Source organism: Rattus norvegicus, chromosome 16, assembly GCF_036323735.1.
Source record: "Rattus norvegicus strain BN/NHsdMcwi chromosome 16, GRCr8, whole genome shotgun sequence".
NCBI classification, from domain to species: Eukaryota; Metazoa; Chordata; class Mammalia; order Rodentia; family Muridae; genus Rattus; species Rattus norvegicus.
Window position 1 is genome coordinate 28,002,410 of NC_086034.1, and position 25,976 is coordinate 28,028,385.

The 25,976-nt window shown below is 41.3% G+C and overlaps 2 protein-coding genes across 13 annotated transcripts in view; one reads left to right on the forward strand and one right to left on the reverse strand.

Annotated features, from left to right (window-relative positions):
* Window positions 1-592: 592 nt before the first annotated feature.
* Window positions 593-19,466, forward strand: Tma16 (translation machinery associated 16 homolog). 2 transcript variants are annotated; one of them, XM_017600038.3, is made up of 7 exons: window positions 593-1,209; window positions 3,081-3,193; window positions 4,793-4,830; window positions 5,801-5,885; window positions 6,842-6,990; window positions 8,985-9,027; window positions 16,441-19,466. In XM_017600038.3, the coding sequence occupies exons 2-7, from the start codon at window positions 3,102-3,104 to the stop codon at window positions 16,673-16,675; spliced, it is 642 nt and encodes a 213-aa protein (XP_017455527.1). In that variant the 5' UTR covers window positions 593-1,209; window positions 3,081-3,101; the 3' UTR covers window positions 16,676-19,466. The 2 variants fall into 2 exon arrangements, with proteins under 2 accessions (XP_017455527.1, NP_001162573.1); NM_001169102.1 differs by having other exon boundaries at window positions 996-1,043; window positions 16,441-16,900.
* A 283-nt stretch (window positions 19,467-19,749) lies between these two features.
* The window catches only part of Marchf1 (membrane associated ring-CH-type finger 1), an 858,714-nt gene continuing 852,487 nt past the window's right edge, over window positions 19,750-25,976 (reverse strand). For 10 of the 11 annotated variants that reach the window (XM_017600176.3, XM_039094632.2, XM_039094634.2 and 7 more), the window contains one exon: window positions 19,750-24,144. In XM_017600176.3, coding sequence (XP_017455665.2) covers window positions 23,846-24,144 — 299 coding nt within the window. In that variant the 3' untranslated portion in view covers window positions 19,750-23,845. The remainder of the gene's footprint in view (window positions 24,145-25,976) is intronic. The other variant, XM_063275513.1, reaches the window with a different exon arrangement.

Consider the following 25,976-nt stretch of genomic DNA (forward strand, 5'->3'; position numbering starts at 1 on the left):
CTAAAACCTTAAGATGAATTATTAGTTTACCAGGAAACTGATTTTGTTTTATTGTAAATACTTACTTTCCCCTTAGGATGCTTTAGAATGCCTATGATTTTCATTTGTTTCTAGGAATTTAATTTTCTCCGTGATTTCTTCAGCGACCCACTGTACATTTAAAATTGTATCGTTACGTGCCCAAGTATTTGTGTTAAATCCTGTAGTCTCTCGTGCTATTGGTTTCTAGTTTTATTTCAGAGTAGTCTGATAGGGTACAAGGAATCCATTCATTGTCATCCCCCCTCCCTTCTCCTGTATCCCTTTCCTAACACTTCCCATACTCCTTTCCTCTTTTCCCTTCTTCTCCTTCTCCTCCTTCATCTCCTCCCCTTTCTTTGTGTATGTTAAACCCAGTTAGTCCATGGTATAATATATATCATAATAGTATTTGAAATACTAGCTTCTTTATTTCCACTACCGATAGGAATTATAGAAAAAAGCAGAGAAATTGTCAAAGTACCTTCAATGTACTTTGATTAATAATTACTGGTTAAGATTTTCTATGCAATTTTACCATGCTAAAAAAAAAAACAGAACAAGTAGGCTGGAAAGACAGGCTTTTTGTGCAGGGAAAAAAAAATAAGGTAGAGAAAATCCAAGGAAAGGAGAAGGCGGCTTTTCCACCACGCTGGGAGAGAGGCACCTCTAGATACGGTGTCGCTATCTCTTAACAAGGTGCTCGCCCCTGGAGAGCTGACTCCTGGCAGATGCTCAAAGTCGACATTTCAGTCAGAAACAGGAGAAGACAGACAAACGAGGCTTCTCTGGACTAGTATACCAGGACTCTAAAAACCAAAGCGGGCGGAAAAATACTGCCTTTCAGTTTCTGGGGACGCTTTAGAGAAAGCACCAGCCCCTCCCCTTCCGGTCCGCTCCTATCTGTTTCCCCCAGGACCCACGTGTGTTTGGAAAGGAGCACACTTGGGAGCAACTGCAGCTGCTCTCTGTGAAATTGTCGCATCTGGATATCGCGGGGCCTCGGTGGCCAGGACATCGCCATGGTGGGCGGCCCTTTAGGTTCTCCGGGAGGCTCTGGTCGGGTGGACGGGAAGTACAAGTTCGGACCCCAGAGACGCCGGGACTTGTAGTGACTGCACGGGGCGGTGCAGAGCTATGGGTGCCTGCCCGGGGATAGAAGTGCTCTCGCGCTTTCTCAACTCGCTTTAGGTGGCGTTGTCCGCTTCTCCCGGTTCTCGTTTTCCTGAGGGACTTAGGTCTACTTTCTGGACCCACCCACCTCTGCCCTGGGCACAGTCACCCACGAGGTGCATCGTTCCACAGCCCTTCGTGGCCTATTCTGACCTTAGTCCTGCCTCTACAACTCCCATTCCTACCGGGCAATGATGCAGCTTTGTATTTTAAGACAGTAGTTACTTAAGAGTGTTCTAAACGATTTATGTATAGCAATATAAAGAACTCATTCACAGCATCGGAATTTATGTTTATAATTGATTTTATGTGCGTGTGGCTATTGGATGACAATGAGTGGGAGTCTGTTCTCTTCTTCCACCATAGTGTATAATGTTTGATGTTTAATCTCTTTTCTCATTTGCCCCTCTGCCCTCCGCGCGCGCGTGCTTTCGTGCGTGTGTGTGTGTTCTTACTGTTTTATTTTTTTATACATAGACAACCTCAGATGGGTTTCAGACTTGAATGTTTGTTCTTTTATCAGGTTTATGCAAAAACGAGCAGTGATTAAGAGAATTGTGTGAATGAGGAACTGATGGACATTTTAGTTACCTGGAAAAGTTTTGGGGGGATTGTTTTTGAGCCTTGTCTATCAAAAGAGAAGGGAAGGAAAGGATTAAAGAAATAACAAGTGTAGTCTCAAGTTAGGGAGTGGTGCATTATGGGCTGATGCTTTTGAGCTTCAGTAGGAATGGGGAGAAGGAGCTGTGTGAAGGAGAGGGAAGGGATGCTGGAGAAGAGAATTGGAATAGACTGTTTTCTGTGCTAAAGCATAGGACCAAGCTGATCTCTTTCAATAGGGAAAGACGCTCTATACTGAATTAGCACTAGAGACAGAGAAATTTTGTGATTTCTTTGTAAATCTAACAGAGTGTACCAACAAAGCAGCCTATGCCTGATTATGTGGGTTGAATGAAGGTAAATGACAGGTTTGAAAAGCTTCAAGAACTACTTGGACTTGACTAATAGCCATTTTTCCTCAGATTAAAAATTATATGTACTCATTTATTTTATGTAACTGTAAGTTTTGGTCAGTACAACATGGGCAAAGGGTGTGAGACAACTTTCCTGAGTTTTTCTTTTCCACTTACGGCTAGAGCCATCGCAGACTGTCCGGGAGGTTATGGGTTAACAGGGTGGAGGGCACCTGTCTCCTTAGGTGAGCTAGGAGAGACGAAACTATTTAGGTTAAGCCATTTTTATTTTGGGTTTCTAGTATAGAAAGTCAAATTTGACTCTTAAGTAATATAGATAGCAAAATACAGGATTGCATAGTTTTTTTTTGTTTGTTTGTTTTTTTATGACCTTAAATATAATGCCTTTGAGGGATGAATTCTGAATGCCTAACTAGTGAGGCTCAGGTGGGGAAATGCTTTTAGGTGTGCTGATTTTGAAGTGGCTTCTATTGTTCATAGGGCATTGGTTGGAACCAGCCAAGTTTGGTCAACTTTGATTGTGCGTGTACCATTGTCCCATTCTCTTCCATGTGCCACAGTGAAATACTTGCTACAGTTCTGTGTTCTTGAACCTTAGAGACATCCTGTATTCCAGCCAGCATTTCCAGCCATGAATCTCCTCCTTGTATTCTCAGAACTACTTTAAATTGGCACGGCTGAATCACTGAGCTGTTGCTTCCCTGTGTTGATTTCTGTTGGTCTACTGCCAATAGAGCTTTCTGAATAGGTCGTTTCTGTTATGATCATAGGGAAACAGAAGACTGTTGGAATTAGAAAATGTTTGGCCTGTGTCCTGATTTCTATTGTGACATCTCTAGCTTAGTGTATCTTCAGAGGAGCATTTTGTGACTAGAGTTACCTAATGTCTCTGACAACATGTGTCCTGTCTTTTAGCCTAAAGGACTGAAAGCAAAAATGGTAGGACGGGAAAAAAAAGTCATCCATCCGTACAGTAGAAAAGCAGCTCAGATTACAAGGGAGTCTCACAAACAAGACAAGAAGGAAAGGTAAGTGTCCAGTCCCATTAGTGTCCTGCACTGGGGAAAGCTCCGTCATGTATCTACTTATTAGGTGTATGTTCCTCAATTTCTACTTCCTCTTTTGCTTTTTTTCCATTAGTTCTTGCACCAAGGTATAAAAGGCCTCTAGTCTCACAGAGCTGACCTAAAACATAAAGTTGAAGTAGCAGTTCGTGGTGAGTGTAGTGAAGAAAAATTAATACAGGTTAGAGGAAAGGAGAGGAGAGGTTCTAGTTTATGGGAGTCACAGAAGACAACTTTATGAAGTCAGTTAACATTTGAGTGGAGCTGAGAAATGGTGGGAAGGAGAACACTGAGGAAAGAGTCTCAGCTGTGCCATGTATCGATATAGCAAAGGAACTGTGGAATATGGATATCTGGGAATGAGTGTTCTAAGACAGGCTGGCGATGTCACGGCTTAGGGAGCTGTTAATATTTGTGGGTTGGGTGGATTGGGGCCAGGAGACTAGATCATTGAATGAGTGCTGTAGATGGGAAAGAAAGAGTAGCCAAGGGCCAAGCAGCCTAGATTGCCTACCGTCTGAGAATTGGGCAGGGTTGGAGAGATTTCTGCCACAGATCCGAAAAAGGAAAAGTGTAACCAAAAACCGTAAGGTGTTTCTAACAGATTCCTAACCCTTGCTCTGTTTTCTGCACACGGTTCCTTACGAGAGTGGAGGAGAGGGGCTGAGGGGGGAGATACTGACCAAAGAGAAAGAATTTCTGTTATTCTGGACTAGCTTTGCTGTTCCAGTGAGTGTAAGAGGCATGCCCGTAGTGGCTGGTGGAAGCTCACACACTTTTGTTGTATCTGGATATCTTGCCTAAGACCTAAAGCCTTACCTAATAAAGCCTGCCTGTTTTACATTGATTTTAGATGTTTTCAAGAGAGACAGTGGTGACATAGTCACATTTTCTTTTCCTTCCTTTCTTTCTCTCTTTCTTCCTCTCTTTCTTTCTTTCTTTCTTTCTTTCTTTCTTTCTTTCTTTCTTTCTTTCTTTCTTCCTTTCTTTCTTCCTTTCTTTTCTTTAAGTAACGATGTGTGTGATGGCAGTGCTGTCTTAAAGTGGCTTTCAGTTTTCAGCTGTTCATTAACCACTGAGCATTCTTGCCTTCCTTTTAGCACGATTTACTACATCTGAACAGTGCAATGCTTCCCATTGCCCATCTGTCTATTTCACAAACCTTTGACATGAGATGCACCATGGTGCTTATTAGACAGGGTTTTCCACTCTGGTCTGCTGAGGGACTGGACTGAGCATTTCTGGGTCTCTTCCTGGTGCTGCTACTGCAGCAAACACTCATAACCCAGTCAGGCCTCTGTTTGCATGAACAGGACTGACTGTCTCCAGGCTTTCCTGGAGATGCTGACATGCAGAAGCAACATCCTCGTGACAACTTGTACTGATTTTGAAGATAATTGTGGCATTCTGTGTATCTTTGTTACTAAGGTTTATTTATTTAGTTTTATTACATGTGAAAGAATGTCAGAGTTCTCTGGGAAGTTTTTCTTTGCGATATTTTTGACAGATTTCTAAGCCCCTGCTTTGGAAAATATCTAATTTCTATGCACCTTTTGGTTCAAGATTGAAGACGGAGAGGGCCTTGCGTCTCAACCTTATTGGTAAGTGGGTCTGAGTGCTTAAAATCCTGACGACAATGTAGGGAGGTTTTTGCTCTAAACCGTTTTCTCTCTTTATTATTTTTTATCAGATTTTTTGTTTTTAACCAGACTTACCTAAAAGAAAAAGTATAAAATACACACAGATGAAGTAGAGCTAAGCATCTGACTTCCAGAGTAGACTGCTGGCTCTCCATACAGCTCAGCTTTGGAGAGACTTCATTCCTATGCACCTGCACATCCGTGTGCCTGGCTCAGGCTTCACCCTGCCTCAGGCTTCCTCCTGTCTGGCAGCTCTGGTTATGAAGGGTGTGTCCGGGCTAGCTTCCTACAGCACATACCTGAGGGAAAATGTTTGCTATAGTTGAGGGGTTCAGGCCATGAAGCTGGTCATGTTGCTTCAGGACTGATAGCAGTGCAGAAAGCACTGGGGAGGGTGTGAGCTAGGGCAGCTGCTAACTTGATACCGGCCACAGAACAGAGGCAGATCGGAGGCCCTAGAGTTCCAGCACCCCCTTCCTCAATGACATAAGGGTGCCTGTAGTCCTCACCTCTCAAAGGGTCGTCATCTCTTAGTGTACCAGGTGCTAGAGAACAAACATTTAAGGTGTGGGCCTTCTGGAGCAGCCTAGCAGCAGCCTACAACAATGGCTTAAGTCTTACAGAGCAGAGGGAAGGTTCTTGGTTAGCAATATGAGCACACACATGTTCAGTCTTGTCACTAGTACAATGTCCCTCCCCTTCACTCTTTTTCCTCTTTCTCTTTTCTCTCCCTTCCTTTCTGCCTCTCCCTCTTTGTTTCTGTCTTTCTGTGGGTCAGATTTATTGCTAATAAGTTTTATTGTCATATCTAGGTTTTCTCTTTTCATGGTACCTGGCAACTGTCTTAGACATATGTTTGTAATGCTCCTTCTAGGCTACTTAATTTCATGTGTAGTGTGCAGTAGTGCTGATCTTTGGTCCTTCTTCATAGGTGACAAACTTCAGTGGTTTCACAGTCATCTGGATACAAAAAAATCGAGATATTCAAAGAAAGATGCCTGTGAATTAATTGAAAGGTAAGTATAGGGCATATTGTGAACGAAGAATCACAAAAGAGAATTCTAGCATAGTTCTTAAGAGATGGATCTGGGTTTGAATATGAGCAGATTTTGTTTTGTTTTGTTTTTGTTTGTTTGTTTTGTTTCCTGGGGTAGGGAAGGCTTCCTGGAAAGGGTTATGCCCTGGCCCCTCTGGGTACTAGCACACTCAGGTAAGGTAGTTTGAAATAATCTTCAGACTGAGAATGGCATCTAAGAGGCCCAGGGGTGAGAGGGGGCTGACAGCTGTAAAATCTCACCAAACATTTCATGTGATTGGAATAGCAAGCTCAGAGGCTAGTATAACAGGCACTGTAAGGGACAAGGGGTCATGGCAGCATTTGGTGACCATGGAATGACACAGGAAGCTCTGGGGCGACTTTCTAGGAGCACATGTTCTCATCATGCTTTCAGACCGCAGCCTGAGAAGGGGTGCCATTGCTGGAGGATGTGGTAGGAGGCCAATGGAACCACTGTTCTCTGTGTGGCTAGTAGGAGCTTGATGACAAGCTAGCATGCAGCGACGTTAGGAGGTAGGACTTAGTATAGAATAGGGAGAGAGGCCTGGATGCCTCACTTAGAATGTCATCCTATGTCCTGAGGTGGGGAGCTCAAGAGATGGAGAGGGTGTACTGGGGCAGGAGGAAGGGCTCATGGGAATGTCTGTTAAGGTTAAGATGGTGTGGTCTAAAGACAAAATTGAGTAGGTGGTTCAGTATGAGGTCCTCAGTTCAGCAGACAACATGCTGTGGTTTTTTTCACTGAAGTTAAACACTTGGATTATTCAGGAAAGTGATTGAGAAGGCTAAGGGAATGAAGGATTTGAGGATGTCACTATTCAAAGGACAGGGACATCTGGGCACTACATTTTAAATGAATTCATGCAAGCCCACTTATGCAGGTACTGTAAGTCAGATCATGTTGGTATTTTGCAGGTACTTGGATCGGTTCAGCAGTGAGCTGGAGCAGATTGAGTTACACAACAGCATCAAGGACAGACAGGGGAGGCGGCACCATTCCCGGGAGGCTGTCATCAAGCAGACCATGGAGCGGGAGCGGCAGCAGTATGAAGGCTACGGCTTTGGTGTGTACTCTCAAATTCGCTTTGCCTTTTCAAAATCGATTCTGATTTATACTGAATTTCAAGGTTTCGTTTTACCGGTCTATCTCGATCTTTTAGTTTCCTTTTCTTCATGTATAGAATATTATCAGTTTTGTTTTCTTGTGACAGTTGATAGCCATCTACTGTGACCAAGTCACTTCCTAGCACACACTACATCCAGCTTCCCTTCAAAGTTTGTCATGTCACTGTCTTCATTCGTGTTGCTTGCTTGGTCCCTGTAGGGTTGGTTTGGTGTTGAGGTTAAATCAAAATAGGAGGTAAAATATATGATAGTAAAATTAAAATTCAAGTTCTTGTATAAAGAGCACGAACATACAAGGTGCTAAAAGAACTTCTCTGGATCTTCCTGGAAGTGTCTGAACTCCCTCTTCACTGTTAAAGTGTGTTTCTTAAGCTAAAAAAGGAAAGCCCATTTTTGGAACTAGACACATTCACTCTTGGTTCCTGGAGCCCACTGGATAACAAAGAGGACTCCGAAATTTAAACACAATAGAAGCCAGGCATGGTGGTGCACACCCTTCATCCCAGCCCTTGGAGGGAGAGGCAGGTAGATCTCTTTGAGTTCCTGGCCAGCTTGGTCTGCATAGTTCTAGGCAAACTGGGCTATATGGAGAGCTCCTGTCTCAAAACATTTAAATAAAATAGAGGATATGTTTGTCTGGTTTAAAAAGTCGAGAATTAACGCAGACACCTGACACTACCCACTCTAGTGGAGAGGCTCTGCTGCTCCTGTGATGTTCACTTACACTTGCCTGCCTTCAGTGAATATAAGATGTTGTGCTTTCCTTTCCTATCACTATGATAACAAACCCTCCCTGGCAACAGCTCCATAAGGGAGGAGGGGCTTGCTTTGGCTCAAAGCTTAAGCTTGTTGCAGTGATGACATTACAGCTGTAGGAGCTATCTCACATTGTATCCACAATGGATGCTGGTGCTAAGTTCTCTCGTTTTATTGCAGGGTGGGAGTTGGCGTTGGGGGGTACAGGATGGTACAACAACTCAACCCAGCCTAGCCACTACTCAATATGTAGGACGGGTCTTTATACCTCAATTAACCTGATCAAATGATTCCCCAGAGCATTCCTATGCCATCTCCCAGGTGTTGCTAGAGCTCACCAAGTTGACACTGGAGACTAAGGACCACAGTTCCTCTCTTTGCCAGTTTGACACCCAAACACATCATTAAATATGCCTTCCTCCCTGTCTCTCAATTCTAATGGCCATCTTCTAATGAAAAAATGCATTCAATCCAAGTTTAAAAGTCCCATTTTTAAAAATTTCATTACTGCTGTAAAAGTCCATATCTGAGACTTAAAGGCAATCTCTGTGCTTCTATGCAGGATACAGGGTAATTTAAATTGTATTGAACTTTTTTGAGGTCCTCATGATTAAAATTCTTTTTAAATTTTTCATATTTTGAGTAATGTGATTTTTTTTCATGTTAAATAATCTTTGAAATCCGGTAAATTCTACCAATTTGACATAAGGTAAGTATTTAATAACTTGTCTTTCATAGCACTACAAAATAAAAAATATCCGCACTTGCTGTTTGAATATGCTGATTCATTTCACAAGTCTGCTAATACTTTCTGTGTAACAGAATTCTTATGTTATCCCTGTACACTGAGCTCTGCTCTTTCCAAGTGTAGATTTTATGTTAACTGTTGCAGTGCTCTGAAGATGTTTTTCTTGGGACTAGAGAGATGGCTTAGCAGTTCTTACTGCCATTTCAGGTGGTGCATAAATTCCTGGAACTCCACCTTTAGGGGAACCCAACCTTCTGGATGCCACAGGCACTCGCACATACGTGACATACATAGACACGGGCACATTTATGCCTATATTTAAATTGTTTTTATTAACGTCAGCTGCCTTGTTGTAAGGTAAGAGTGAAACTATAAGAGCTAAAGTTAGAAAGAAAATGCCTGATGGATATCAATTGTCTTCTTTCTCAGAGATCCCAGACATCGTAGACTCTAATGCTCTGAACACTTTCCGGTGAGTATCTGCATCCCTCAGAGTCACATGTGGAAGGCACAGTGCATGGACCTCCTGAGGGTGGACATGAACAACAAGTGAGCAGAGCGCTGTGCTAGTACTCTCCCCTGTGGGTGCGCTGGTGTCTGTCTGCAGTCTGCTCTCAGCCGATGCTGGTGACTCGGCTCTTTTTCTTTTCCAGAATGGTTTAAAAATCCCTTATAATATGTTAGAGATGTTTCTGTTCTCCCCTGACGCTAATTTGTATTTCTTAATGATAAAGTAACTGGAACAGATGAATAGAAACCAATTCCAGGGCCAGAGTTTTGTCCTTGAGAATCTTTGGTCCAGGGCTCTGTGAGTCTACCCTGGTAACCACTGAGCTGTAGAAAGTCAGATTTTTATTTTTCAAGTACAGATTCTGTGTATTAGAAAATGCTTTTCATTAATAATTTTGGTTTTTACTAAAACATGATGGGGAGTCTGAATTTTTTCTGAATTGAAATTGGATAAAATTAAATCCAGGCATAATGGAAACAAAATGTGTTCATTGCTTTTAAAGCAGTGTGTATCCTGCTTCTTCCAAAGAAATTGAGACCCGCCAGCTCTGCTGGATAGTGATCACTTCTTGACATGGTCTCCAGACTTCTCAAGTGAGATAATTGAAAACAGAGTTGTCATACAAATAGGGACGAAAATGGGAATTTTTTTTCATAATGATTTAGCAGCAGTGTTTGAAAAGAATGTCCTCTAATTCATTTTAGAGGTTTGCTAGTCGTGATATAATTCTAACTTGTGAGGGTCTTGAGGCAATGTAGCTTGATCTAGGAGAATATTTAGTGGAAGTAAACTACACAGAGTCTCAGGTGGTTTGTTTTTTGTTTTTTGGGTATTTTTTTTTTTTTTTGGTTTGTTTTTATCTTTATTAACTTAAGTATTTGTTATTAACATTTCCATTGTTATTCCGATTCCCGGATTCCTGGCCAACATCCCCCTAACCCCTCCCCTCCCTTTCTATGTGGGCTTCCCCTCCCAATCCTCCCCCCATTGTCCCCCTCCCCCCAACAGTCTAGTTCACTGGGGGTTCAGTCTTAGCAGGACCCAGGGCTTCCCCTTCCACTGGTGCTCTTACTAGGATATTCATTGCTACCTATGAGGTCAGAGTCCAGGGTCAGTCCATGTATAGTCTTTAGGTAGTGGCTTAGTCCCTGGAAGCTCTGGTTGGATTGCTGCTGGCATTCGCCTCTGTATTTGCTGTATTCTGGCTGTGTCTCTCAGGAGCGATCTACATCCGGTTCCTGTCGGTCTGCACTTCTTTGCTTCATCCATCTTGTCTAATTGGGTGGCTGTATATGTATGGGCCACATGTGGGGCACGCTCTGAATGGGTGTTCCTTCTGCCTCTGTTCTAAACTTTGCCTCCCTATTACCTCCCAAGGGTATTCTTGTTCCCCTTTTAAAGAAGAAGTGAAGCATTCACATTTTGGTCATCCTTCTTGAGATTCATGTGTTCTGTGCATCTAGGGTAATTCAAGTATTTGGGCTAATGTCCACTTATCAGTGAGTGCATAACATGTGTGTTTTTCATGATTGGATTACTTCACTCAGGATGATATTTTCCAGTTCCATTCATTTGCCTATGAATTTCATAAAGTCATTGATTTGATAGCTGAGTAATATTCCATTGTGTAGATGTACCACATTTTCTGTATCCATTCCTCTGTTGAAGGGCATTTGGGTTCTTTCCAGCTTCTGGCTATTATAAATAATGCTGCTATGAACATAGTGGAGCACGTGTCTTTGTTATATGTTGGGGCATCGTGTGGGTATATGCCCAAGAGAGGTATAGCTGGATCCTCAGGCAGTTCAATGTCCAATTTTCTGAGGAACCTCCAGACTGATTTCCAGAATGGTTTTACCAGTCTGCAATCCCACCGACAATGGAGGAGTGTTCCTCTTTCTCCGCATCCTCGCCAGCATTTGCTGTCAACTGAGTTTTTGATCTTAGCCATTCTCACTGCTATGAGGTAAAATCTCAGGGTTCTTTTGATTTGCATTTCCCTTATGACTAAAGATGTTGAACATTTCTTTAGGTGTTTCTCAGCCATTCGGCATTCCTCACCTGTGAATTCTTTGTTTACCTCTGAACCCCATCTTTTAATAGGGTTATTTGTCTCCCTACAGTCTAACTTCTTGAGTTCATTGTATATTTTGGATATGAGCCCTCTATCAGTTATAGGATTGGTAAAGATGTTTTCCCAATCTGTGGGTTGCCGTTTTGTCCTAACCACAGTGTCCTTTGCCTTACAGAAGCTTTGCAGTTTTATAAGATCCCATTTGTCGATTCTTGATCTTAGAGCATAGGCCATTGGTGTTTTGTTCAGGAAATTTTCTCCAGTGCCCATATGTTCGAGTTGCTTCCCCACTTTTTCTGCTATTAGTTTGAATGTATCTGGTTTGATGTGGAGGTCCTTGATCCACTTGGACTTAAGCTTTGTACAGGGTGATAAAAGCATGGATCGATGTGCATTCTTCTACATTTTGACCTCCAGTTGAACCAGCACCATTTGCTGAAAATGCTATCTTTTTTCCATTTAATGGTTTTGGCTCCTTTGTCAAAAATCAAGTGACTATAAGTGTGTGGGTTCATTTCTGGGTCTTCAATTCTATTCCACTGGTCTATCTGTCTGTCTCTGTACCAATACCATGCAGTTTTTATCACTATTGCTCTGTAATACTGCTTGAGTTCAGGGATAGTGATTCCTCCTGAAGTCCTTTTATTGTTGAAGATAGTTTTAGCTATCCTGGGTTTTTTTGTTATTCCAGATGAATTTGCAAATTGTTCTGTCTAACTCTCTGAATCATTGGATTGGTATTTTGATGGGGATTGCATTGAATCTGTAGATCGCTTTTGGTAAAATGGCCAGCTTTATTAATCCTGCCAATCCATGAGCATGGGAGATCTTTCCATCTTCTGAGGTCTTCTTCAATTTCTTTCTTCAGAGGCTTGAAGTTCTTATCATACAGATCTTTTATTTGCTTGGTTAAAGTCACACCGAGGTATTTTTTATTATTTGGGACTATTATGAAGGGTGTCGTTTCCCTAATTTCTTTCTCGGCTTGTTTCTCTTTCGTGAAGAGGAAGGCTACTGATTTATTTGAGTTAATTTTATACCCAGCCACTTTGCTGAAGGTGTTTATCAGGTTTAGTAGTTCTCGTTGGAACTTTTGGGATCACTTAAATATACTATCATATCATCTTCAAATAGTGATATTTTGATTTCTTCTTTTCCAATCTGTATCCCCTTGATCTCCTTTTGTTGTCTGATTGCTCTGGCTAGAACTTCAAGAACTATATTGAATAAGTAGGGAGAGAGTGGGCAGCCTTCTCTAGTCTCTGATTTTAGTGGGATTGTTTCACGTTTCTCTTCATTTAGTTTAATATTAGCTACTGGTTTGCTGTATATGGCTTTTACTATGTTTAAGTGTGGGCCTTGCATTCCTATTCTTTCCAGGACTTTTATCATGAAGGGGTGTTGAATTTTGTCAAATGCTTTCTCAGCATCTAATGAAATGATCATGTGGTTTTGTTCTTTCAGTTTGTTTATATAATAGATTACGTTGATGGTTTTCCATATATTAAACCATCCCTGCATGCCTGGGATGAAGCCTACTTGATCATGGTGGGTGATTGTTTTGATGTGCTCTTGGATTCGGTTTGCCAGAATTTTATTGAGTATTTTTACGTCGATATTCATAAGGGAATTTTGTTTGAAGTTCTCTTTCTTTGTTGTGTCTTTGTGTGGTTTAGGTGTAAGAGTAATTGTGGCTTCATAGAAGGAATTCGGTAGTGCTCCATCTGTTTCAATTTTGTGGAATAGTTTGGATAATATTGGTATGAGGTCTTCTAAGAAGGTTTGATAGAATTCTGCACTAAACCCGTCTGGACCTGGGCTCTTTTTGGTTGGCAGACCTTTAATGACTGCTTCTATTTCGTTAGGAGTTATGGGGTTGTTTAAATGGTTTATCTCTACCTGGTATCTGTCTAGGAAATTGTCCATTTCCTGCAGATTTTCAAGTTTTGTTGAATATAGGCTTTTGTAGTAGGATCTGATGATTTTTTGAATTTACTCTGATTCGGTAGTTATGTCTCCCTTTTCATTTCTGATTTTGTTAATTTGGACACACTCTCTCTGTCCTCTCGTTATTATGGCTAAGGGTTTATCTCTCTTGTTGACTTTCTCAAAGAACCAACTTTTGGTTCTGTTGATTCTTTGTATGGTCCTTTTTTTTTTTCTACTTCGTTGATTTCAGCTCTGAGTTTGATTATTTCCTGCCTTCTACTCCTCCTGGGTGTATTTGCTTCTTTTTGTTCTAGAGCTTCTAGGTGTGCTGTCAAGCTGGTGATATATGCTCTCTCCTGTTTCTTTCTGCAGGCACTCAGAGCTATGAGTTTTCCTCTTAGCACAGCTTTCATTGTGTCCCATAAGTTTGGCTATGTTGTACCTTCATTTTCATTAAATTCTAAGAAGTCTTTAATTTCTTTCTTTAATTTATTCCTTGACCAGGTTTTCATTGAGTAGAGCATTGTTCAACTTCCATGTATATGTGGGCGTTCTTCCCTTATTGTTATTGAAGACCAGCTTTAGGCCGTGGTGGTCTGATAGGACGAATGGGATTATTTCTATCTTTCTGTATCTATTGAGGCCTGTTTGTTTTATGACCGATTATATGGTCAATTTCGGAGAAAGTACCATGAGGTGTGAGAAGAAGGTATATCCTTTTTTTTTTTTAGGATAAAATGTTCTATAAATATCTGTTAAGTCCATTTGGTTCATGAGTTCTCTTAGTCTGTCTATGTCTCTGTTTAATTTCTGCTTCCATGATCTGTCCATTGATGAGAGTGGGGTGTTGAAATCTCCCACTATTATTGTGTGAGGTGCAATATGTGTTTTGAGCTTTAGTAAGGTTTCTTTTACGTATGTAGGTGCCCTTGTATTTGGGGCATAGATATTTAGGATTGAGAGTTCATCTTGGTGGATTTTTCCTTTGATGAATGTGAAGTGTCCTTCCTTATACTTTTTTGATGACTTTTAGTTGAAAATTGATTTTATTCGTTATTAGAATAGCTACTCCAGCTTGCTTCTTCAGACCATTTGCTTGGAAAGTTGTTTTCCAGCCTTTCACTCTGACGTAGTTTTTGTCTTTGTCTCTGAGGTGTGTCTCCTGTAGGCAGCAGAATGCAGGGTCCTCATTGTGTATCCAGTTTATTAATCTATGTCTTTTTATTGGAGAATTGAGACCATTGATGTTGAGAGATATTAAGAAATAGTGATTATTGCTTCCTGCTATATTCATATTTGGATTTGAGATTATGTTTGTGTGCTTTTCTTCTCTTTTTTTTTTTTTTTTTTTTTTTTGTTGCCAAGACGATTAGTTTCTTGCTTTTTCTAGGTTGTAGCTTGCCTCCTTATGTTGGGCTTTACCATTTATTATCCTTTGTAGCACTGGATTTGTAGAAAGATATTGTGTAAATTTGGTTTTGTCATGGAATATCTTGTTTTCTCCATCTATGTTAATTGAGAGTTTTGCAGGATACAGTAACCTGGGCTGGCATTTGTGTTCTCTTAGCGTCTGTATGACATCTGTCCAGGATCTTCTGGCTTTCATAGTCTCTGGTGAGAAGTCTGGTGTGATTCTGATAGGTCTGCCTTTATATGTTACTTGACCTTTTTCCCTTACTGCTTTTAATATTCTTTCTTTATTTTGTGTATTTGGTGTTTTGACTATTATGTGACGGGAGTATTTTCTTTTCTGGTCCAATCTATTTGGAGTTCTGTAGGCTTCTTGTATGCTTATGGGTATCTCTTTAGGTTAGGGAAGTTTTCTTCTATGATTTTGTTGAAGATATTTACTGGTCCTTTTGGCTGGGTGTCATCACTCTCTTGTATACCTGTTATCCTCAGGTTTGATCTTCTCATTGAGTCCTGGATTTCCTGTATGTTTTGGACCAGTAGCTTTTTCTGTTTTACATTATCTTTGACAGTTATGTCGATGATTTCTATGGAATCTTTTGCTCCTGAGATTCTCTCTTCTATCTTTTGTATTTTGTTGGTGATGCTTGTATCTGCGGCTCCTTGTCTCTTCCTTTGGTTTTCTATATCCAGGGTTGTTTCCATGTGTGCTTTCTTTATTGCTTCTATTTCCACTTTTAATTCCTTCACCTGTTTGATTATGTTTTCCTGGAATTCTTTCAGGGATTTTTGTGATTCCTCTCTATAGGCTTCTACTTGTTTATTTGTTTTCCTCCGTTTCTCTAAGGGAGTTCTTCATGTCTTTCTTGAAATCCTCCAGCATCATGATCAAATGTGATTTTAAATCTAGATTTTGCTTTTCTGGTGTGTTTGGATATTCAGTGTTTCCTTTGGTGGGAGAATTGGGCTCTGATGATGCCATGTAGTCTTGGTTTCTATTGCCTGTTGGTTCCTGTCTTGCCTCTTGCTATCAGGTTGTCTCTGGTGTTACCTTGTTTTGCTCTTTCTGACAGTGACTAGACTGTCCTATAGGCCTGTGTGTCAGGAATGCTGTAGACCTGTTTTCCTGTTTTCTTTCAGCCAGTTGAGGGAACAGAGTGTTCTGCTTTCGGGCATGTAGTCTTTCCTTCCTACTAGTCTTCAGCTGTTCCTGTGGGACTGAGTTCACCAGGAAGGTTACTTGGAGCAGAGCAGTTGGTCTTACCTGTGGTCCCGTGGCTGGAGTTGCTCTTGGGGGCGGGAGGGGGCGGCTGCTTTTGAGCTCTCCTTGAAGGCGCCAACCAGGACAGCCTGCGCAGCCTTTTCCTGGAGCCCCCAAGCACCAGGGTCCCAGATGGAGTTAGGTGTTTTCCTCTGGAGTCAGAAATTTGGGCAGAGTGTAGACTCTTCTGGCTTCCCAGGAATGTCTGCCCCTCTGAAGGTTTAGCTCTCCCTCCCACAGGACTTGGGTGCAGAGAACTGTTGATCAGTCCTTTCAGGTCCGGGCGGTGTCTGCGCCTTGGGTGACCTGCCGCTCCAGTGCCCCTCTCTTCCGGTTTCCAGAGGCCCTATACAGTTTCCTCTTGGGCCAGGGATGTGGGCAGTATTGGTGGTCTCTCCTGCTCTGCAGACTCAGGAGTGCCCACCTGTCTGGGTGGTGAGCTCTCTGTCCCATGGGGTTTGGGAGCAGTGATCATCGAGGTTCCCTGAGGGGTTTTTCAATGCATTTCTACTTTTTAAGTTTAGATTATGTAGGATTCTGTAAGGTAAGAAATACTGCTGTAGCAATAAAGAGCAAGTCTTCAGGCTTTTTTCTCATGCATGTGAAAGCTGTTGGAAGACTGCTCTGTGTAGCTGGCAGAGCTGGCAGTCACCACCTTGGCTTTGTGTTGCCACCCTCAGCACTATCTCATCTTTTCTAGGGAATGGGATTTTGATCTGAAGAAATTGCCAAACATCAAAATGAGGAAACTGTGTGCTAATGATGCGGTTCCTAAGAAGCGCAAACAGAAAAATATTTTAAATATAGAAAAGGATTTAGGAGAATTAGACCTAACAGGGGAAACTGGAGATGCTACAGATGGAAAACTGGAACCAGCAAGTGAATCAAGTGACACGGATGAAGAAATGACTGCAGTGCCTGACAGCCCTCATTGACGTACATGAGATGCCTCATGTCCTACTCTCTGACTATAGCAGATATCATTTCTGTGTGGGCTGCTGAGATGGCTCAGCAAGAGGGGGCTTGCAGCCAAGCCTGATTGTCAAAGTTTGTTTCTGAGAATCCATGGATTAGACAGAACAAGTTTTCTTCTAATGTCTACATGCACACTATGGGAAGTACGCGTGTGCACACACAAATAAAGTTTGTAATTATCTGTATTGAAGAATTTGCTATTGAACTTACTTTTAAATAAGTATTCACAGTTTTCAAAATAGTTGTAGGGTTTTTAAGAATCTTCTCTAAGTTCCTTTTAAAATAGAGATTGTATCAATCTGCTTTTCATTATAGCTAAATCCCGATACTGGGAACTTAGCTGAGAGTCTAAATAATAAGCCAGTGCAGTTCTGATGAGGCTTCTCTGTCTGTATCACATCATGGCCAACAACAGAGAGATGGAAACATATGGGAGGGGGTTGCAGCAGGCAAGATAGGAGGCCAGCAAACGGGAAGGTCTTAAGTTCTCTTACCTCTGAACATCAGCATATGGGAGAGGGGCAGTTTTCTAATACATAAACCTCAGGCATAGTCACAGTTAAAACCTGTTGAACATAGCAGTAATCTTCAGTGGCCATTTAACCTGAATTTTCTAGAAGGGGGAAGTGAGAAAAAATAGGAGTAAGGAAGATGAAGGTCAGCGAAGTGCTACAGAGCGCCTGTGTCTTTCCCCACACCCATAGTAAGGAAGGGACTGTGGCATGTTCCCATAATCCCAGGGCTGTGGAAGGGAGGCTGGGTAGAAGAGGTGAACAGTGCTGACTGAGTTCCTGTGAGCGAATGTGGTTCTCCGACGGGAAAGTCCTGCCAAACCCATAGCCACCACCTGCCCTAGAGGCCAAACACTGCCTTAGGATTGCACTGATGGGCTCCAGGCTAGGGTAGCATTTTACTCTGTGCCATTGTGTATTGGAAGTCACTTGGTTTTGATTTTACAGAGAATCAAACCCAAATTTGGCTTGATTCTCCGAAGAAAATTTGGACTTTTGAACAGTGTTGGGACTATTCAGGGTCCATAATGTTAACTGAATTCATTTTGAGATGGACAGAGGCAGGATGTTATGGTTTGCATTTTAAATGTCCCCCATAGTCTCATGCTTTGAGCCCTCAGTCTCTACCTTCTGGTGTTGTGCTGAAGGTTGTAGAGCATTCCTGAGGTGGGCCTGGCTGTCCCTAGGCAGGTCTTTGAAGGTTGTACCTGCCTTTGAAGGTCTAGTCAAGTCTGTCACCATGCAGGAAGTCCTCCTTGAAACTGAGTCAGTGTACTTTTAGTTTCCCCCCAGGTAGAAATTTGGATTATAACAGTGCGAAAGTAAGTAACTCCATCTCTGAAATATCAGCCCAGGTAGCGGCACTTGGTGATCTTTCATGTGTATTCCCAGGGAGCAGATGGCTGTCGGAGAGTACCAGTCGAAAGGCTGTTGGCACGTGTGTATTCCAGAAGTCATGGGACTGTCGGTTCTGCAGAGTGAGCTCACTGTTTCCCACTGTTCCTTTCTTAACTTAAGATAATTATTTGTTACTTTTCAAGGTTTCTCATTGCATCGTTGCTAGCCTGCTGAGTCCTCCGCTATGGGATCTGGGTATTAAACAGCCCGACTCTGTTCACAGGCAAGCAGACCCTACTCCGTATTGTTTTCTCTGAGACCCCGAATCTTGCCTTAACTCTTTCATGTAATTGCACAAGACAACTCTTTCTATAAGTCTATTCTTTAATAAGATTGTGGTAAATTACTCTTTAGATAATGTGACTTGGGAACCTGCTGGAATCTGTGGTGTGTGTATATATGAATATGCAAACAAATTCATTGTAAACACTTGAGGTGACCCTAGGAAAGCAGACACATATTGGGTGAATGTGGTGGGTTTGGTTTTTTGTTTTTTGTTTTTTGTTTTTTGTTTTTTTTCTTTTTAATTAGTCAAGCTGTGCTGTGATTGTCCTAAAGAGTTCTTTGACAAAGCTACAGACTTCACTTTTCCCAGCCTGGAAGCCTCTCCCCAGGCTGCAGGCAGTGAGAGTTTGGTGAGGAATGCACCCCATCGGACCTGACAGCAGTGCAGCATAGGCGCTAGCGCAGCGGGATGTGGGTGCACCCACTCTTCACACTCTTTAAACGTTAAAGTGGCTTCTGGAACTTTGTTGTTTCTATTGGCTAATGTATATTTATTCTTAACTATTCTTGAGGCCTACTAAGGGAAATCTATTTCTTCATGGTCAAAAGAATGCTATCTGCTCCTGGCCAAGTTACCCAAGACACAGAGTTAATCTAGTTGAGTGGTCCATCATCTGGGTAAAGGACTACCCTTAGGCCAACTCACTTTTAACTGATGCTAAAGAGATAGGAGGATTAATTATCACTTTCATGAGAAAATGTATATTTTTTCCCCCAGAAACTCAGGCCCAGGTACAGTTACTATTGAATTGCCATGAAGCTCTCTGTTAATTTGGCCCACCTCTCAGAAAAGTGGATTTTTTTTTTTTTTTTTTTTGGCCTCACCCCCCTACCCCCAATCCCCCAATATGGTTCTGAACTTGTTTTCTCTCACCCTTGGGCTCTCTTCACTTACTCTGAAGCCCTCTGACATGCGGCTGCTTTGGCTGACACCCATTGCTGAACAAGTTTACATGGCTCTCCAACTTGCTCATTCTCTCCCTTCTGGCAGCTGCCGTGATTCCGGCTTGCCTGCCATGTTGTTGATTAAAGTCTAATAAAATTGACCTGGAACTTCTTTTTGAGTCTGATCTCAAATTATTTTATTGACATGACTAAGAACCCTGAAAGGGGTCCCCAATTTCCCCAGTAATGTGATGTCCTAGGTAGAGCCCCCAAAATTTCCAGTAATAACACATTAGTCACTATAGGTTTGACATAAGTATGTTCAGATTCTAGTTAAAAACTTAGACCATTATCAAATCCTATATTAAGAATTTAAGGGTTTTGAATACTGTAAGTACAGCTCTGAGTCCCAGTACCTTAGACCACTAGACAAAGCAGAGAAACTACAGCCAAGATTTGGAGCATTTGTTTAATATACAAAGTCTTTCACAGATAGTTAGTTTGTTAAGCACACATTACTCACAAACAGTAAATTGTTAATGAAAGACATTAGGTAGAACTAAAATGTACCAGTGCCCAATCTCAAAAATTGTACACAGTTAAAATAATACTTTTTCCTTTGTTGAATGTTATATCTGATTTTCCAACAAGGGCTTTCTTCAGATATGGGAGAAACACTGCAGCCCAACTGGACAGCTTCCTTTTAGTTGTATTGTTATGTAAAATAGCACCATTGAGCTGATGGAAGGACCAGTCACAATAGCGACAGTAGGTTTTACTGTCTACACTTAGTATTTGCTCCAAAACATCCATTGGCAAGGCAAGAAAAATTATATCTGACAGATGGAATGAACGGCCTCCCTCCCACCCCCCACCTTTGTGATTTCTCTTAATGATGTCATTGTATTAATGGTCTTAATTTTGAGCTTGAAGAATAAATGGGGGTAACCCATGTCCTAACAAAAGAAAACTACAGGTATGAATGAGGATTCTTTGTGGGATATCATCAGTGACAGCAGCAGCAGGCCAAAGTGAGGATTTGATCCTGGGACATTACAAGAGACACTGATGCCTGCATTGTAATATCCTGTGTAATTGGTACTCTTACGCCCTTTTCTCGATTTTTGTAGGGTTTTCTTACTGTTTTATACTTAATTTTATGTGCTTTTGAGTCATGTCACTTTTTAAAGATCCACCCCCCACCCCCATGTGTGTGTGTGTGTGTGTGTGTGTGAGAGAGAGAGACAGAGACAGAGACAGAGAGAGACAGAGGAGAGAGAGAGAGATCAGAGACCAGAAGAGGTCATTGTGGTGGAGTTGAAGCTACAGGTGGTTGTGAGCTGGTACGTGTGCTTAGAGCTCAACCAGGAGTCTGAGGACAGAAAGGGTCTGACCACTAATGTACCTCTTCCGTCCTGGGCTCTACCTTAAGTGTTTTAATTCATTTCTGTTGAAATAATTACACCTTAGTGAAAATGTCTGCTCATGATAGAAAACATTTTTGAAGTCTGGTTTATGGCATTTCTCATAGCACAGCTTCATGTTGTGTTTCTAAAAATCCAGTTTAATAATCTAAACTCAGTGATAATTTTGTTTCAATTTCACTTTATTTTTTACATGAAAGCAGGTAAACACACTTCAAGATAATGCCATTCTTTTTTCTCTTTGAGCAGTATGTCAGGCCATCAATGCCAAACCTTTTCATGGTTATTAGGAGAAAACACCATTACCACACAATATGAAGAGATGTTTTTAATACTGGCTTTATTCATTGAGTTTAAAATCTTTGTTTTACTTTTGGAGAAAGGTCTCATGTAGTCTGGGCTGGCTTTAATTTGGGATACCCCTGAAGTCCTAAACTTCTCAAATATTAGGAGTACGGGTCCTACATCTCTATTATATACATGAATAGTTAGGGCAGATTGTTTGAATCATAAATAGTAAATTCAGGTAATAATTTAGAGGAAAAAACTTTTGTGAGTTTTAAAGCATCAGAGGATATCAGCATAATCACTGAGTGGTGCATACACTGTAGAATTCCATCATTCTCATTTAAAGGCAAAGCTTACAGTAGTTAACCTGCAGCATGTAGCTGTCACTTTTAAAGCAGCATGCTGTCTTTCCCCATTGTAGCAAAGCTTGTCTCTTTTCTGTTTAGTTTAGTGGTGGTATACACCTTGAAAAATATGATGGAGCCAATCTCCTTCCTCTGTGAAACAAGCTATTCAAATAACCATCTTGCTTTTAGATAGTTTTTTCTGTGGTAAGTAAGGTATATTTTCTGCGGGGAAAAGATAAATCAGTTTTACTTTGCACTTTACTTGCAAGAAGATGTAGACCTCTTCTTGTGCAGTCCTGGTCCACAACAAATTGCCATCCTAGGAAGCGCGCGGAGAACTATACAGAGAAACTAAACGATGGTTAATGCCTTTGTGTGAACTTACAGAGCACCCGCCCTTCCTCTGCTCTTCCTGTTCTTAAATCTTTAGAATGGAACCTTTCAGGAAGTTAATGCAAGGTTCTGCTTATTTGTGCTGAAGGCCTGGTCTACATCAGTCATGTCCATTGCTTTGTCTGTGTCTATTGACGCCATGTCCCTCCTGCACACTTTTAAGGAAGATGAGTATTAACCCTTTGTTTCTTGGCTTGACCTTAACATTTCTCTTGCATATATACATGAATATACATGTCACACACACACACACACACACACACACACACACACACACACACACACTTGACATTGTTTACTATGTCTATTTCTAAGGGTGGGACTATTTGGATCCAGTGTCAATCACCACAAATACTCTTCTCATTGAAGGATCCTTTTGTTTTTCCTTTTCCTTTATCATCCACGAAGAACAAACACTGATTATTACAAAGTGCATGGATATGGAACCCAGAGTTGTGCAACATGATGCCCATGCTTTGGTTTTTATGGCCATCTCTGCCTTTTCAGGATAATAAATAATGACAGCTAACAACGACAACAAAAGTCACTTTAAAACAAGGTGGCTGTCTGGTTTTGACAGGTCACGGTTTGTGAGTATTCACCCACTCATGGTAGTTCTCATATCAGTTTATTGGAATCTGTGTAGAGCTGTAATCAGGTGTTGGGCCCACAACGCAGCTTATCACTCACCATGGAATGTATTGAATGAGCTGAGTGAGGAAAATACTGTCAGGTTCAAACGTGGGGTTGAGGTCCTTAAGATACCCGTGTCACGTTGATACTTCATGTGGATTTAAAATCCTTAACACCTGATTTAGTAGCAAAATAAATGTTTATTTCCCTATCATAGTTACTTTATAGTTTCTATGCAGAAGTTACCTTCATAACATTGCTACACATTTTACTGACTTCCTATACCTTAGATTTTTTCGCCCCTTTGAAACTTGGTTGAAATCAAACCAGGTTACTTAATTTGGTGAGTTTGGTGCTTGTAAATCGTAACCTTTAGATGAAACTGCAAAACAGAAAGATGGATTAAACTGCTGTTTTAAAATAACTTAAATGAAACAGAGATGCAGTTTCTAATCCAAGGGCTCTGGCAGCTGATATTCTTAATTAGGTCCTGTCCAACACACTTCATTCATATTGAGGTGTCCATGCAGAATTTTGAAGAATTGGTTCAAGAAAATAATGAAAGCTATTTTTATAATTGTTTCCATTGATGACATAAAGTAACTTGTATAAATAGTGTTAAGTAAATTATAAAAATTGATTGACCTATTTATTTTTACTTTTCCTAATGGGGCACACTAGGAGATTTAAGATTTACAACTGTGGTTGTATTTGTAGCTCATGTTATATGTCTATTGTTGAGCACTGTGTAAGAGGGACCAGAAAAAACAACAACAGCAACAACAACAACAAGAAAGAACCCCACAGCATGATAGTTGCTCAAAAAACAGTTCTAGCTAAACTTCACGATGCTCTGAAAATCTCTTCATCATTGAAACAAAATTCCAAACATTTCTATCCCCAAATGTGTATTGCATCCACTTAAAAACATGCATCTGTCAAAATAACCAGACTTCACAATAGCCAGAAAAAACAGCTGTCAAAAGTATTTTTTAAAAAAACCTCTCAGGTCCTCCAAGTTTACTTCTGGTGTGACTTAGGGATGATGCACACAATTTCAGGCTTAAGACCAAATGTGTGGGTGGGTGTCGTTTCCAGTGGAGAAGGCTAACGTTACAGAACCCTACAAAGAAGCATACATTGCAATTGAAGTCTGTTCAGGAATTTCCTCTGCACTACTCGGAGTATCACGTGTCCATCCCCTTGGAAGACTGGCTCGTACCAACCATTCCTTATGAACTCCTTCCCTAAGATTCTTCACCTTTCCAGGTCCCACTGCAGGCTCTGCTTCTTGAGATCCTGGTCACGTGTTATTTTCTTCTCATTTCCTTTTTGCTCCAAGTCAGGACAAACAAGTCAGTAAGGGAAACGAGAAGCTCAAGAAGCCACCAGCGCAGACGCACTTCTGTTCGTAGTGGCTGGGGGTTGCAGAGATCCTTCCGTGAAGAAGTTCCCGTCCAGTTCCATCAGACTGGTATAACTTCAGGCGGGGCCCCCTCTGCAGTTGGCAGTGTATTCGAACCTGTCTGTGGCACAGGCACAACCACAGCATCCTTGCCTTCCGTGTTCACATTACACGGGAAGTTCTTCTCCAGTTTGTTGGCAGTGTCTGGGCAATTCTGCACAAAGATCACACGGTTGTAGGCCTTCAGCCTGCGCCACAGCTGGACGTAGACTTTACACTGTACATACATGAAGACGAGACCTCCTGTGAAGCCGATGGCCACCACAACCAGTTTTGTCCAAAATGGCCACTCCAGCACACCTTTGAGAAAGAGAGAGTGATGTTATCAAGTTGTCATTTGGTATCCCCCTTACTGTGATCCCTATTAAGTACATCTACTTACTTCCCTGAACTACATAGGTCAGGTAAAGAGGTCAATTTGTGGTTGCCCAAACTGAAACAGTGGGCATTGTCAGTATATTCACACTTCTCAAAAAAAAACCCAAAAAACAATAGAACTGATTCATTCTCAGCTGTGGGTGTGAAGATTGCTTTCTATTGAACCAACTAATACAAACTTGGTACCCTGGCAAAAGTTTTCATATTTTCTGTCGCATTGGTCTCTTGTGGGCTAATATTTTTGAAATGATTCCCTGCATATTATTTAAAAAAAGTTCTCTTTAAGTGTGTTCCCTCTAACTTTTCCTTTGAATAACTAGGGGTGGGGCACTCTGGACTTAAATGGATTTGACAGAAATCCTCCTCCCATTGCTGTCGCCTCATCAATCCCTTACCTCAGTCACCTAACTGTATTTCTATGCTGCTTTTCTAATCAAAGCCACAACTTATTTTTATAATAGCCAAAAGACTATGCAGTGGAACTTACTAGAAACTTTCTGGGTAGCCAAGACATTTCCTTCAACTACTTTATGATTTAATTAATTCAGCATCTTTAGTTCGACTACAATGAAGAAAATATGGTAAAAACCTAGCTCAGTAGTTAAGCTAACAAAGAGATGCTCACAAGGAGTCTACATCAAACAAATAAAAGCAAGAAGCACTGGTTCAAGATTGTTTGTATAGTGGACTCCAAAATCACTCTTAAAAAAAAAAAAAAAGAAAGAAATCTAGTATGAAAGAATACGCTGTGAGAGTTTGTTCCATGAATTCAGGTGTATGCTTAGGTCAGATTATAGAACCAACAATAAGAGAAGGTCCGTCACCATTTAAATATTTGGAAACTTACAATTTATATATTTATGGAAACTTTACCTCCACAAATACATTGCATTGTTTTGCATGTTTGTAGTAAATATGTATGTCTGCATATGTAAGAGCACATGTGTGTTAGGCAGGGTACATGTCTGTGTGCGTGTGTAGAGGCCAGTTTGATACTGGTTGTCTTCCTCCTTACTTATTAAGGCCAAGTCTGGACCCAGAGCACAGCAGCTTGGCTACTTGGGCTAGCCAGCTCGCTCCAGGGGCCTTTTAGCTCTACCTCTTACGTGCCGGGATTGCAGTCAGGCCACCAGACCTGGAAACCTTTATGTAGGTGCTGGGGCTCTGAACTGCAGTCCTTATGCTTGCATGGCAAGTGTTTTTGCTTGGTGAGCCATCTGCTCAAATCCAGCTCTGCAGCCTTCAATGCATAAGAAGGTTTTTTGTGCCTAGAACCTGTAATGATCCCTCCTGATGTATTCAGAAAGGACTTCCTGCCTTTACTTTCACTTAGGTTTGTTGAACATCCTTCCTCTAGTCTAGCTCTTTCTCTTATACTTACTGGTGCCGTATCTGTGTAGCATTGGAAACCAAGAGTCCCATGTCCCAACACTGGTTCAGGCTTCAGCATGGGCTGTCCCATTCTATTTATAATAAACTATTCATTAGAGCCCACCCCCATGAGTAAAGGATTACATTTGTGGCATGTTGACAAACAGAGAATCCATGCCTCACTCAGTGACATTTCCTGCTGATCCCTGCAGAAACTTCACGATCCCTATCACCATGACAATCTTGGCCAACCTCTGCAGTTGGCATATAAAGAAAACATGTGTTTTTACTGCCTGAAAAGGCAAGTGCCTTTTTCAAAATACCTCTGATTGTCTACACAGAATTTCACTAGAAATAATGTTAATGCACTTTGGAATAAATGG